This window comes from Phocoena sinus, chromosome 8, assembly GCF_008692025.1.
Source record: "Phocoena sinus isolate mPhoSin1 chromosome 8, mPhoSin1.pri, whole genome shotgun sequence".
Taxonomy (NCBI): domain Eukaryota; kingdom Metazoa; phylum Chordata; class Mammalia; order Artiodactyla; family Phocoenidae; genus Phocoena; species Phocoena sinus.
The window spans coordinates 107931727-107944826 of NC_045770.1; the positions used below are offsets into that span (position 1 = coordinate 107931727).

The window sequence follows — 13100 nt, forward strand, 5'->3', positions numbered from 1 at the left end:
CCATGTCCCCTGCATTGGCAGGCGGACTCTCAACCACTGCGCCACCAGGGAAGCCCCGGGTCTGTTGTTATAATCAATCCATTGTTCAAGGCCATGAGACTCGATTCACTGGCAGATCCCCACCGCCCGCCCTGCCCCGCTCAAGGGTCCCTCGGGACCCCCACCCACCCATACTCTTCCCCAGGCCTGAGATGCAAGCTTCGCCCAGAGCTTCAGAAAAGCTAGTCGCCACTGGTATCCCTCAGTGTCAAGGGGGTAAGCAGAGAAACCACACTTCTTCTTGGGCCCTTCAAAAACAACCCAAAGCAAAGAAGACGAGAAGGAGAAAAATCACGAGCTCATATGGTGGTAGATTAGCTTCGCGTGCATACGCACGTAATCTTTGTCGCAACCCTATGAAGTGGAATACTCCATCTTTTTTTTTTTTTTTTTGCGGTACGCGGGCCTCTCGCCGTCACGGCCTCTCCCGTTGCGGAGCACAGGCTCCGGACGCGCAGGCTCAGCGGCCGTGGCTCACGGGCCCAGCCGCTCCGCGGCACGTGGGATCTTCCCGGACCGGGGCACGAACCCGCGTCCCCTGCATCGGCAGGCGGGCTCTCAACCGCTGCGCCACCGGGGAAGCCCTGGAACACTCCCTCTTAAACGTGAGTACACTGAGGCTCAGAGGGGTTAAGCGAGACGGAGCAGAAAGACGGCAAGTAGTGACCCCACCCCCACCCCAGACCACAGTCCCTCCGCCAGAGGGACCACAGCTGGCTCAGGTGCCCCCAGCCCCACTCGGGCTGCCCCAACCCTCCCTCAGCCCCCAGACCCCTTTGCCGTGTCTGGGACAGACACAGCTCAGCAGCCCTCAGGAGCTCCCTCCCTCCCGGAGACCACACCCCATGTCCAGAGGTTCAGGGGGCTCTAGATTCCTCCTTCTTGGGCTCCATGGACCAGGTGCACCTTCCCCGAGGAGCCCCAGAAATACAGCATCCTCTGGGGTCTCTACGGACCCCTGACCTTGGGTGTGGAAGCAGGACACACAGCGGGTGTGCGGTCAGCTGGCCGGCGCTGCTCTCCAGGCTGGATCTGCCTGCCTGGCCCCCGTCCGGTGGTCCGAGAGACCTTGAGGAGGTCTGTGGGCTCAGGGCCTGGTGGCCTCACTTGGACACCCACCTGCCAAGTCCCTGGAGAGCCCGGCGCTGTGATGGAGGCCCCGGTGCGTCCTCATCTGTCCTCACTAACGCTCCCGAGTCACTGGGAGGGAGAAAGCTGCCTTGTCGAGTCTGACAGGCTCCCAGGGGTCCAGCTGGAACCCATGGCTGCCCAGGGCTGCTCTGGGGAGTCTGGAACCCCAAGTCCCACCTTCCAGGCACACGGCCCCGCCACCTGAAGAAGTTTGAGGGGGCAGTGGGGTTTCCTTATAGCCCCCCAAGTGCTGGCGGCAGGCTGGGCAAGCAGGGGCTTGGGCACGGGGATCTCAGCCCTGAGCCCTGGGGACTCCAGGGGCCTGTCCCCGTGTGGGGACTCGGGCACAATGCAGGGCCACTACCGGTGCCACTGGAGAAGCAGACACTGCTGGTCTGACCCAGGACTGGAGGCAGAGCAGGGGGTGATGGAGAAGACTTCCCCCTCCTCAAAGGCCTTGACTCTCCCACCTCGGCCTCCAGGGCCTCAGCCTTGGCCCTTCCCCACCTGCTGCTTGAGCCGGGCCACCCTTTGCACTGAAGCATCTGCAGGGCGTGGCTCCCCTCCGGGACAGCCCAGGGTCAGGCTGGCCACAGTGCAGACGGGACAAGCCCCCACGCATCTTCAGCCAGGGGTGGACGCCACTCGTTCTCCCCCGCCCAGCCTGGGTCCACCCTCACTCACCTGCATACCTCCTCAGTGTGCAGTTCGAGTCCCATCATTCTGGCTGAGTTCACGCTGTCCCCTGCCTTGGGGCACTGACCTTTGGGTCCTGGGGAGAGGTTGACACTGGACTTTAACTCCAGAGGACACTGGAGCCCCAGGCCGAGCGGGCAGGTGAGCCTCCAGGCTCCCTCCAGGCAAGGACACCTTCATTTCACACCTCCCTGCCCCGCCTGCACCCCTCTGCCCTCAAGCAAAGCCAGACCTCAGCCTGTCCTGAGTCAGGCTGGGAGGGGAGGCAGCTCCGGGTCCAAGGAGGCCGGACCCCCAGAGCCAGAGCCAGTGCCCACCCTAGCCCCACCTCCAGGACCCCAGGACCCCCCGGGGCTCATCTGGCCAGGACAGCGCTCCCAGCGACAGGCACGTCACTGCTTGTCTTGAGCAGCCAGACGATCCCGGGAAGGGTGTGGCATGCTGCTCCCTCCTCGGGGACCTGAGGGGAGGCTGCGCGGGCACGAGGCAACCTGTCAGCCCGGGGCCAAGGGAGATGCCCCCTCACCAGACCCCACCCCCGACTTGGATGAAAGTTTTAAAATATCGTTTGTTTTCGCTGTGTTGAGGCCACGCTCCCTCCTCAGCTACTTAATTACATCCGAAGTTGGAAAAACACCACAAAAATATTCAACCTAAAATAGGAAATCCACTCGAGTTTTCTCTTTTTTTCATGACTTGCACCATTCTTCCGGAGCCCCTGCGCCCCAGTCTGGCCGGGGGGAGGGAGGGACCAGCTGGAGGGGCTGTTCAGCTCTGGGGGCTTCCACTCGTGTGATCGGTGATTTTATGAAGGAGTGTTTTGAGAGGAAAGGCCCAATTCTTTAAAACCCTTCTTACAGTCATTGGAGTGGTACAAAAGGCAAGAAAGCCAACACATGCTAAGTCTGCACTACGCTTTGTACATGTAACAACGGGGTCAAACACGTAACATGCGTGATGTCGTGCAAACTTCCCGACCAGATCCACACGGGAGGCAACAGAGCTGAGCGCCGACCGAGGGGGTCCGGTTTCCCGGGCACGGCGAGCTCCCAGTCCGGGATCTTCTGCCCCCTCTCCGCGGGGCAGCCCCTTGGGAGCCCCTCGCCATGCAAGGCCCCAGAGTAGAAACGAGAAGGGAGAAATGAAGCCAAAAGTGCAGCCTCAGACCCGAGCCCACTCGCCCCCAGCAGTTTACAGCACCTACCTATACAAACCCCTCTTTTATTTTCTCTGCTCCTGTGCTCTAACTTCTGGGGCCTCCTGACCCCCCAGGGACTGCCCCTCCCACAGTTAGCCAATTCCTAGATAGCGAACCACTGCCCGCAGCCTGCTTTGCAGATGCAAACCTCTCAAAGCACAGCCCACACCTCCCCACCTCCCCCATGGGGCTCTAGCACTCAGCGCCACTAGCTCCTCCTTCCTCCGATGAGCCAGGGGCAGGTCCCAGACAGCCAGGGACAGCGCCTGTGCCACAGAGCCCCCGAGATGATTCGAAACAGCCAACCCTAAGCCTGCTCACCCCGACTCACCGTTCCTTCCCGCGGAAACCACCATAAAGGCTCCTGACCACACAGCCCCCTGCCGCTGCCCCCCGACCCGACAGCGCTTCCCTGAGCGGTGGTCCCCGGTGGTGCACCCCCTCCGCTGGAGAAGTGTGAGTAACACTCTATCCACTGAATGACAGCTGTCTCCTGAGGTGCTGGCCTGGTCATTCCTGCCAATAATAATGTCTCCGTTAAGACACGCCTTCCGCAGACAGGCCCTCGGCCTGGGACACCCCGCTGCTGGGGAGTGGGGACACCCTCCTCTGGTCCCCACTCCCCATCTGCCCCCGGGGGGGGGGGTGGGCTGGGCAACACTGGGTCCCCTCTCTGGGTCCCAGAGTCGGACGATTGTGTCCTGAGCCTCGGATGGCATGGTGGCCACGGGAACAACAAGAACAGGAACAGTCCATGACAGGACCTCCCGTATCCCCCCACCCCCGATCCCCGCCCCGCTCCCTTTTCGTCCCAATGTATACTCCTCACTGAGTCCCCGTGACGTGCCCGAGATGTGACAAAACCAGGTTCCAGCCTGCAGACATGGGCACTGAGAGACAGAGGCCCGCCGGCCCGCCCAGGGCCGCAGGGCTGGGCTGAGGCTGCCCTGTGTGAAGCTGCCCACTTCGTGGGGCAGAAACGGCTGAGTAGCGGCCCCGTGGTGTAGTCAAGGCTCCCGCTAGCGTGGTCGGGCTTGGACACAGGCCACCAGCTGTGAACAAGCTCAGGGAGGATTCGTCCAAACAAACGCACTCGGTGTTTTGGGTGATGGCACAGGCTTAAGACAACAGATATTTCCTTTCTCGCAGTCTGGAGGCCAGAATCTGGAATCAAGGTGTCCCAGGGCTCCAGGGGAGGGTCCTTCCTTCCTCTTCCAGCTTCTAGGGGCTCCAGGCATCCCTGGGCTTGTGGCCACGTCCCTCCAGTCTCTGTCTTCGTGGTCACATGGCAGTCCCTCTGTGTGTCTCTCCTCTCCTGTCTCTTATAAGGACACTTGTAATTGTGCTTAGGGTCCACCTGGGTAATCCAGGATGGCCTCATCTCAAAACCATCACTTCTTCTCAGTAAGGTTCCAGGGATTGGACGAGGACGTGTCTGTGGGGGCCCCATTCAGTCCAGGACACGCACCACCCTGGTGTTTGCTGCTGTCGTTGCCAACACACCGAGAGCAGACACTCCTCTCGAAGCTGTGCTGAGAGCCTGGCGTGCGCGAGGCCCCACGGGCAGCAGTGGGCAGAGAACCCGGGGACTGGCACGGGACATGCGGGGAGAAGACGAAAGGGGGCAGGAGGGCAGGGCAAGCTGGGGTGTGGTGTCAAGTACCCAGGCCAGGGACAGCTCACAGGGAAGGTGGCCTTTGAGGAAAGGGGGAGGGGCAGCGGGAGAGCGTCCCAAGACCCAGCAGGCAGAGCGGGCAGGGCGGCAACAGGGCCCTGCAGGTGCAAACCTTGTCCCTGGGCCTGGAGGCCAGGCAGCTCTTCACTCCTTAAAGCCACGTGCAGAAGCGCAGAGAAGCCGGGAGACCTCGGCCGGGAACCACAGGCTGCGCGGAACACTTATTCCACGGGCGGCACTTGCTACGCAAATGAACTTGAAGCGAAATCCACTTGAAAAATGTTAGAACAAACAGCATCTCTACACATAACTTCTGACTTGCACTCTGAGTCCCCAGGGCCACAGAGCAGCCCACAGAAGAGGCGAGTCCTCAGCAGGACCAGCTCAGGGCACGTAGCTCTGCGGAATAGACTTTAGAAAAGTATTTTAACCCCTAAGAATCTGTCAGCAGCTGGGGCCCCAGGGTTTGAGGCCGGCAGGTGGACGGTTGGGGTGGGTCCTCGGGAAAGGGACCAACATCTGCGGCCCCAGACATCCCACAGCGGCACCGTCCAGCGACCCACCGTGTGGGATCCAGCGCCAGGCCGGGCACGAGCTGTCCAGCAATGGTGACGGCCCACTGGACACCAGCCCCCAGGCTGCTGCCCCCCACCACGTCCCTCGGGTGTTGAGGAAGAGAAGGGCTGGACCACATGGAGGATATTATCTCCACCTGAGCTCACCCCGTGACCAGGAGGGGCCCTCCCACTTCCAGCGACCTGCCAAGCGCCCAGGTCCAGCCAGCCGGGCCCCGGGGACACGAGAGGTTTCGGGGCCCGGGGGGAGCCCTGGGCGGCAGTGTGCAGGCAAGAGGGCTTGGGGCCCCTGCACCAGACACCCCTGAGGACTTTCAGGCTCCCGTCGGACTGGGAGGTGGGGGCAAGGATGGGGAAGCAGGCTGGTGGGGTCACTATTTAAAAGCCGGCGCTCTGGGTCCTCGTTTGAATGTACGGACAGGTGTGCCTGTCCTGAGAGCTGTGAGGACGGCCTTCCTCCAGCCCTCCCTCCACCTCCACCTAACTCGGCCCCTCCACATACCTCGGGGAAACTGAGGCTGGGGCACGGTGAGGGCGGTCAGTGCAGGCCCCCCCGGGACGCCAGAGTCCAACTCGGCTCTCTGGGGCCCGAGACACCGTCACTGCGTGCCTGGTGAGGGGAAAGCCTGGAGGGGGTAAAGGCGAGAGACCTCCCCCCGCACCTCCCACTGGGGCACAAGGACAACCACAGAGAAGGGTGCCAGCAAGGACGCTCAGGTACAAGGCAGGGAGGCCCCAGGGGTCTGTGGGAGGTTCCAGGGTCTTAAAGGAGGCAGGACCTGGGTGAGTGGGGAGGGGGCAAGGACGGTCCCAGCAGGGGCACAGCCCAGCGAAGGGGTGACTATGGGAAAAACTCAAGGTGTGCAGGTGGGCTCCCCGCCTCCACCGCGTCTCTGTGTCTCTATCTCCGTCTCTGTCTCCCCTGACTCCTCACCCCAGAGACAGGGCCCTGATGGCCCCCCCACTGCATCTCTGAGGCTAAGAACAAAAGCCACGTGGACCCCGGGGAGAGGGGCCCTCCACTGCCTCCGCTTCCCTGTGACGGCGTCTCTCCCCTCGGACCAGAGCAGGGCAGCAAACACCTGTGTCAGGTTCTCCCCCAGAGGACCGGGGCCCCGCCACCAAGTCTACACACCTGCTGAGGCTTCAGAGCTGCACTCGGCACGACCCGCTGGCAGCGGGAGCCGCGGTCGCACCCCTGCCCAGGCGGGAGAGCAGGGGAGGCTGGGCACATCCCCCAGCCCTCCCTCATCCGCCCAACCGCCTACTGCCCCCGCCAGAACATCTGCACCCACCCTTGTCCACGGCAAGTGCAGGACAGTGTGTGCTCAGCAGACCCTCTGGGGCAGGGACCCAGCAGGAGCGTGGTCCTGGCCCTCCAGGGTGGGAGGGCCCCCGTGGAGTCCCTGAGTCGTGTCCTCACGAGAGCCCCCTTTGCCCGCAGAGACCTGTCCAGCCATCACTGACCTCTGCGACACGGCTGCCGCGGTGTAGCCATGTCAATCGATCTTTGCGCATTTAATCTAAACATCCAGCCGGGGGCAGGCCTGCCCACCTGGTTGGCCATCCTCATCTCCCTGTGTTGGGTGCATCCTACCTAATCCTCCTTTTACAAAGAGATGATGAGGCCTGAAGGGTTGGGCACTGGCCGGGAAGTCGCCCCGGGCTGGAGCTGCATCTGCCCAGCTGCGCCGGGACGCCACCCGCCTTCCCGGGCGGTGATAACAACGGCAACGTCTGTGGCCTCCCTCCAGGGTCCTTCCCACCGGCCGCGGAGCCAGCCAGCATGTTCGGGCTCTGGAGGACCTTCACCGGCGTGGTTTTCTACCTCATTCCGGCTGTGGGCCTCGGGGGGCTGGTGGGGAACGGGCTGGTCCTCTGGCACCTGGGCTTCCACATCAAGAAGGGCCCCTTCTCTGTCTACATCCTCCATGTGGCCACCGCGGACTTCCTCTTCCTGGGCTGCCAGCTGGGCTTCTCGGCCGTCCAGGCGGCCCTGGGTTCCAAGGACAGCCTCTACTTCGCCGTCACCTTGTTGCCTTCTCCGCGGGGCTCTGGCTGCTGGCCGCCTTCAGCGCCGAGCGCTGCGTCTCCGACATCTTCCCCACCTGCTACCGGGGCTGCCGCCCCAGACACACGTCGGGCATCGTCTGCGGCCTGATCTGGGCCTTGACCCCGCCGGCCGTGCCGCTGCCCGCCAACGCCTGCGGCCTGCTGCGCGAGGGCGTGCGCCTGTCCACCTGCCCACTAGCTAGCGTCACGTGGCTGCTGTCCTTGGCCTGCGTGGCCTGCGTGGCCGGGCTTGCGCTCTTCGTCTGGGTGACGTGCTGCTCCCAGCACCCGCGCCCTCGGTTCTACGGCATCTTCCTGGGCTCCGTATTCCTGCTCTTCTTCTGTGGCCTCCCCTACATCCTCTACTGGACCCTGCACCCCATCCTGAACCTCCTGCTGCCTGTGTTCCTCCTGCTGGCCACCCTCCTGGCCTGTCCAGGAGGCCGCTCATCTACTTCACGACGGGCCGGCAGCCGGGCAAGTGGGAGCCACTCCGGGTGGTCCTCCAGAGGGCCCTGGGGGAGGGGGCCCAGCTGGGGGCCGGGAGGCTGTCCCTGCCCATGGGCCGCATGTCAGGGCCGGCCAGGGTCCCCCCAACCCTTCACCAGACCCTCCAGGACCATGTGTCATCCCGGCCCCCCCCCCAGCTCACTGGCCCTGGGGACCCAAGGGCCGGGGGCATCAGGAGAGCCGTGGTCTTGACTCCCACATGCCCAGCCTGTGGAGTACAAGGAAGGCCTGAGGAGAAGGCCAGAGACACAGCAGCTAAGCGGGGAGTCCCCAGGACTGGGGTGAGGATGGGCACCCCAGCTCCCGCCTCCTTCCCCCCCTGCCACCAGCTGAGGGCTGGGGTGGAGGGGAGGCCGCCCCCCAAGGCCCACGTGGGCAGCTGGGCGGGGCCTGTCCTCGCTGAGGCCGTGCTGTGATCCTTCCACTATAGAGTTCTCGGGCTGCCTCACCCACAGGCTCCCAGCGCCCAGGTGACCCCTGCCCAGCAGTCTCCCCACCGGCCACCAGATGGCGCTGCTTCCTCACCAAACGCACCCATAAGTGTGCCCGCCAAAGCAGGGTCACTGCAGAGCCTGGCGCCAGCCGGGCCCTCCCCTGCCCCTTCCAGCCCTGTCGCCCGGAACGGGGGTCCTGGACACCTGCTGCCTAGAGGGTGCTCTTGCCCCCAACCCCCATTTCCAACTTCCCCTCCTCCCAGGAATCCTTTGCTCACTCATGACCCCCACCCATCCCTGCCCACTCCTCGCAGACCCTGCCCAGCCAGTGTTTGCACCACCCTCCTCCCACTCCCCTGGGCTTCCTTGGGAAGGAGGGAAGGAAGGAAGGGAGGGAGGAAGGGAGGGAGGGAACTGCAGCCATTCCTTTTAGCTTTCAAAGAACAAATCATTGTATGTGTCTCTGATTTTTAAAATAAATTTATTTATTTTTACTTTTCGCTGTGTTGGGTCTTCGTTGCTGCACACGGGTTTTCTCTAGCTGTGGCGAGCGGGGACTACTCTTCACCGGGGTGCGCGGGCTTCTCACTGCAGTGGCTTCTCCTGCTGCAGAGCATGGGCTCTAGGCGCGTGGGCTTCAATAGATGTGGCACGTGGGCTCAGCAGTTGTGGCACACGGGCTTAGTTGTTCCACAGCATGTGGGATCTTCCAGGACCAGGGCTCAAACCCGTGTCCCCCGCATTGGCAGGCAGATTCTTAACCGCTACGCCATCAGGGAAGCCCTCTGATGATTTTTTTTTAAATGACAGTTCATAGTCATTGTCAAGACTTTCAAGTCCTACAGAAAATATTGAAAAGATAAATCACCAAAACTCTTTGGACCTAGAGGGAGACATTTTGGGCATTGAACCCTCCAGCTGTGTTTATTTTTCTAATAGAGACCCACAGAAATTTCAATTTTTACCAAAAAGAAAACATTCTATACATCCTATGTGAAACCTGTTACAATAAAGCATTTTATAACTCCAGGAGAATTGTTTTTAAAAGTTCTTTTTTCACTAGAAAATGTTTGTGTTGCTCATTATGGGAACTTCAGAGAACATTAAGAAATGGAAAGAAGAAAGACTTACCTATAGCCCCCCAACCCGGAAACACCTTTGCAGGTTGTCCATCCTTCCCTGGGATGGGCAAGGTTCTGGCCAGTCCTGGTCGCCCTGCCTGGTCTCCCCAGACTGCCCTTAGGACTGGACGACTCCAGCCCAGGGAGGCCAGGGCTCTGGCAGATTAAAGACCATCCCGTTCGGCAGGTTCAGGAAGGTGGGTGAGGACCCCAGCCTTGGCTTTGGGGGGTAGGATGCCGAGGGGCCATCCATTCGTGGGACCACTTCCTGCTGGACCCCAAGGAGGGGTGTGGCCTCCTCCCTGGAACGCCTGGAAATGGGATGAGGGTGAGGGCAGCTTCAGAGGGGCCCCAGCATAAGCCCCGCCCTCCCAGCCCCAGGAAATAGCTGTGAGGCCCCCTGAGGGGCCATCCATCTGTGTGCTGCCACTGGGGACAGACGGTCAGCTGCCCCTGGGGCGCGTGATAAACAGCCCAGTCTAGACAGATGGGGAGTGCGGGACCTCTGGCCCTGGAACCCGCCGCTGGGGCGAACGGGTGGCAGCCTGGGCCCAAAGAGCCAGCGTGTTCCCAGTCCTGGGGGAGTGATGGCCACCTGGAGGGATGGGGCTGTTGCAGGGCTGGGCTCCCATCCCACTGGCACCTCTCCAGCTTGGTGACCTCCAGCGAGTCACCGAATAGCGGGGAGCCGTGTCTGCAAAAGGAGAGGGAACAGCATCTCCTTCCCGGGATGCAGAGGTAGGAGGCAGGCAGCCAGGCTCGCAGAGGGCGGACAGTGCTGGGGCCCGTCCCCACCTTCAAGGCCAGCCGCGTTGCATCCCCCGTCTCTGCCTCCGTCTCAGGGCAGTCCTCCGGATGGCCCCAGCCCAGCCTCCCCTCGGCACTCACCTCACCTCACCGCCTACGCTGCCTACTGGCGTCACTGCTCCTGGTACATCCTGCTCGGCCATCAGGACCCGTCCTTGGGCCGGTCTGTTCTGTGACACCGGGAGCTCCCTGGCAGCGGGCGCCCTGCCCTCTGCTCCCCTGGAGCTCACCTGCCCTGGCTGAGAACCCAAGGGGACCCCCTTGCCCAGAGCGACCTCCCACCCACCACGCACTGCATTTCCTGCACTCATGTTTGCACCCCTGTTAGTGTCCATGTGTCTCACGGGAAGGTGGGCTCCTGGGGGGAGCTGTCTCCCTGGGCCGAGAACCAGAGGCCCACGCGGAGGGGCCTGACAAGTATTTGTGGAATGGATGGACCTGTGGTCGGGTGAACGGGTGATGGCGCGAAAGATGGGGTCAAGTGAATCAAGGGCATGGCCGAAGTGGAGCGCCACCGAATGGACTCGGACCAGGTCTGTCCTGGGTCCTGGGACATTCCAGGCCAGCAGAGCCCTGACTACTGACCCGACACCTGAGAGGGGGGTGAAGAAGGGAGGGGATCTGCTCTCACGGCCGAGTCCAGCCACCACAGCCTGTCACCTACTCTCGGCCACACTCTCCCCTTTCAGCCAGCAAACCCCAACAGAGCCAACTCGGGGCCAGGCACTAGGCGGGAGCTCGAGGGAGGGTCGTGCCATGGTGTGGCCCTGGTCCCCAAGGAGCTCAGCATCTGGAGAAGGGACAGACACATTGACACAATCCAAGGACAGCGTGTGAAGAGGTTTAGGGAGGCACCTTCTGTCTCGGCTCACCCTTGACAATCATTACCTGCCCCTTTTTACCCACACGTGTCCCAGTGTGGGTGACAAATCATCACATCACCTTAGTGTTAGGGAAGCACAGAAGAGGGAGGGTCTCATGTCCCTCACTCAGAAAGCAGAGGAGGCTTCCTGGAGGAGGGGGTGTCTGCGCTGAGCCTTACAAAGTAGTGTAAGGAAAGGACTGCCATCAGTTGGGGGTGGTCTGAAAGGCCCCAAACACAGGCACTTGCTGAGAAGAAAAGAAAGACGGGGGTCCCCAGAGGAGGCTGTGGCAGCTGGACCCCGGGATGGGAACAGGTGTGCACCAATACGGGACAGAGGACACCCCAGGGAGGCATGGGGCATGAGACACACATGTGACCTTCCTCCCGGGTCTGTATTTCCTGTGACTCATCACAAATAAAATGTAGACAGTGTGGACTTCCCTGGTGCCACAGTGGGTACGAATCCGCCTGCCAGTACAGGGGACACGGGTTCAAGCCCTGGTCCGGGAAGATCCCACATGCCTCGGAGCAGCTAAGCCCGTGCACCACAACTACTGAGCCCACGTGCCACAAGTACTGAAGCCCACGTGCCACAAGTACTGAAGCCCACGCGCCTAGATCCTGTGCTCCGCAACAAGAGAAGCCACTGTGATGGAAGCCCATGTGCCACAGCTACTGAGCCCACACACCACAACTACAGAAAACTTCATTTTCCAGTTGTTTGATCTTGCCTTTTTATAGGATTGAATAACTCTCCTGCCAACTTACTAAGTTCGTTCTAATAGTCTTTTTGAAGTCTACTTAGTTTGTGTACTATGTACACAAACATGTCATTTGTAAATAGAGATCATTTTACTACTTCCTTTTATTTCCTTTTCTTCCTTTATCGCACAGGCTAAGACCTCTCTCATACAATGTTGAATGGAAATGGTAAAAATGGGGACTTCCCTGATGGTCCAGTGGTTAAGACTTCACCTTCCAATGCAGGGGATGCAGGTTCTATCCCTGGTCGGGAGCTAAGATCCCACATACCCTGGGGCCGAAACACCAAAACATAAAACAGAAGCAATATTGTAACAAATTCAGTAAAGACTTTAAAAATGGTCCACGTCAAAAAAAATAAATAAATGGTAAAAATGGGCATCCTTGCCTTATTCCCAGTCTTACAGGGAAAAGTGTTCCATATTTCACCATTAAATATGATGTTATATGTAGGCTTTTTGTATATGCCCGTTATCATATTGATATAATTTCCATCTATTCCTAATTTTCTTAGAGTTGGGTTTTTTTTTTTTACTCATGCATGGGTATTGAACATTATCAAATCTTTTTCTTCACTTATTAAGATGACATATGGGGCTTCCCTGGTGGCGCAGTGGTTGAGAGTCCGCCTGCCGATGATGGGGACACGGGTTCGTGCCCCGGTCTGGGAAGATCCCACATGCCGCGGAATGGCTAAGGCCCCTGAGCCATGGCCGCTGGGCCTGCGCGTCCGGAGCCTGTGCTCCGCAATGGGAGAGGCCGCGACAGTGAGAGGCCCGCGTACAGCAAAAAAAAAAAAAAAAAAAAGATGACATATGGTTTTTCTCCTTTGGTCTGTTACTTTGTTGAATTACATTGATTCATTTTCCAGTGCTGACTTTGTAGTCCTTGGATAAAACTTGCTTGGCCATAGTAGATTAATTATCCTTTTTATATATTGATGGGTTTGATTTGCTAATCTTTTGATAATGGCATTTGCAGTTACATTCATGGGAGATGCTGTTCTCTAGCTTATTTTCTCATAATGCCCTTGTCAGTTTGGAGTATCAGTTATCCCCTGTTACTCTGTAAGAATTTGGAAAAGACCAGCACTCTTTCACCAGAGAAACCATCTTTTGTGGGAGGAGTGTAAAATACAATTTCAGTTTCTTTAAAAAATACAGGGCTACCTAGATTCTCTTTTTCTTCTTGCATCAGTTTTAGAAAGTCTCATTTCTCAGAGAATTTTTCCACCT

At 59.8% G+C, this 13100-nt stretch overlaps 1 protein-coding gene across 1 annotated transcript; it reads left to right on the plus strand.

Moving 5' to 3' along the window:
• The first annotated feature begins 7100 nt into the window (after window positions 1-7100).
• Window positions 7101-8292, plus strand: LOC116758424 (mas-related G-protein coupled receptor member G-like). The gene is given in 3 exon segments (XM_032641231.1): window positions 7101-7350; window positions 7353-7799; window positions 7802-8292. Coding segments are annotated over 3 exon segments (1188 nt in total).
• The last annotated feature ends 4808 nt before the right edge of the window (window positions 8293-13100 follow it).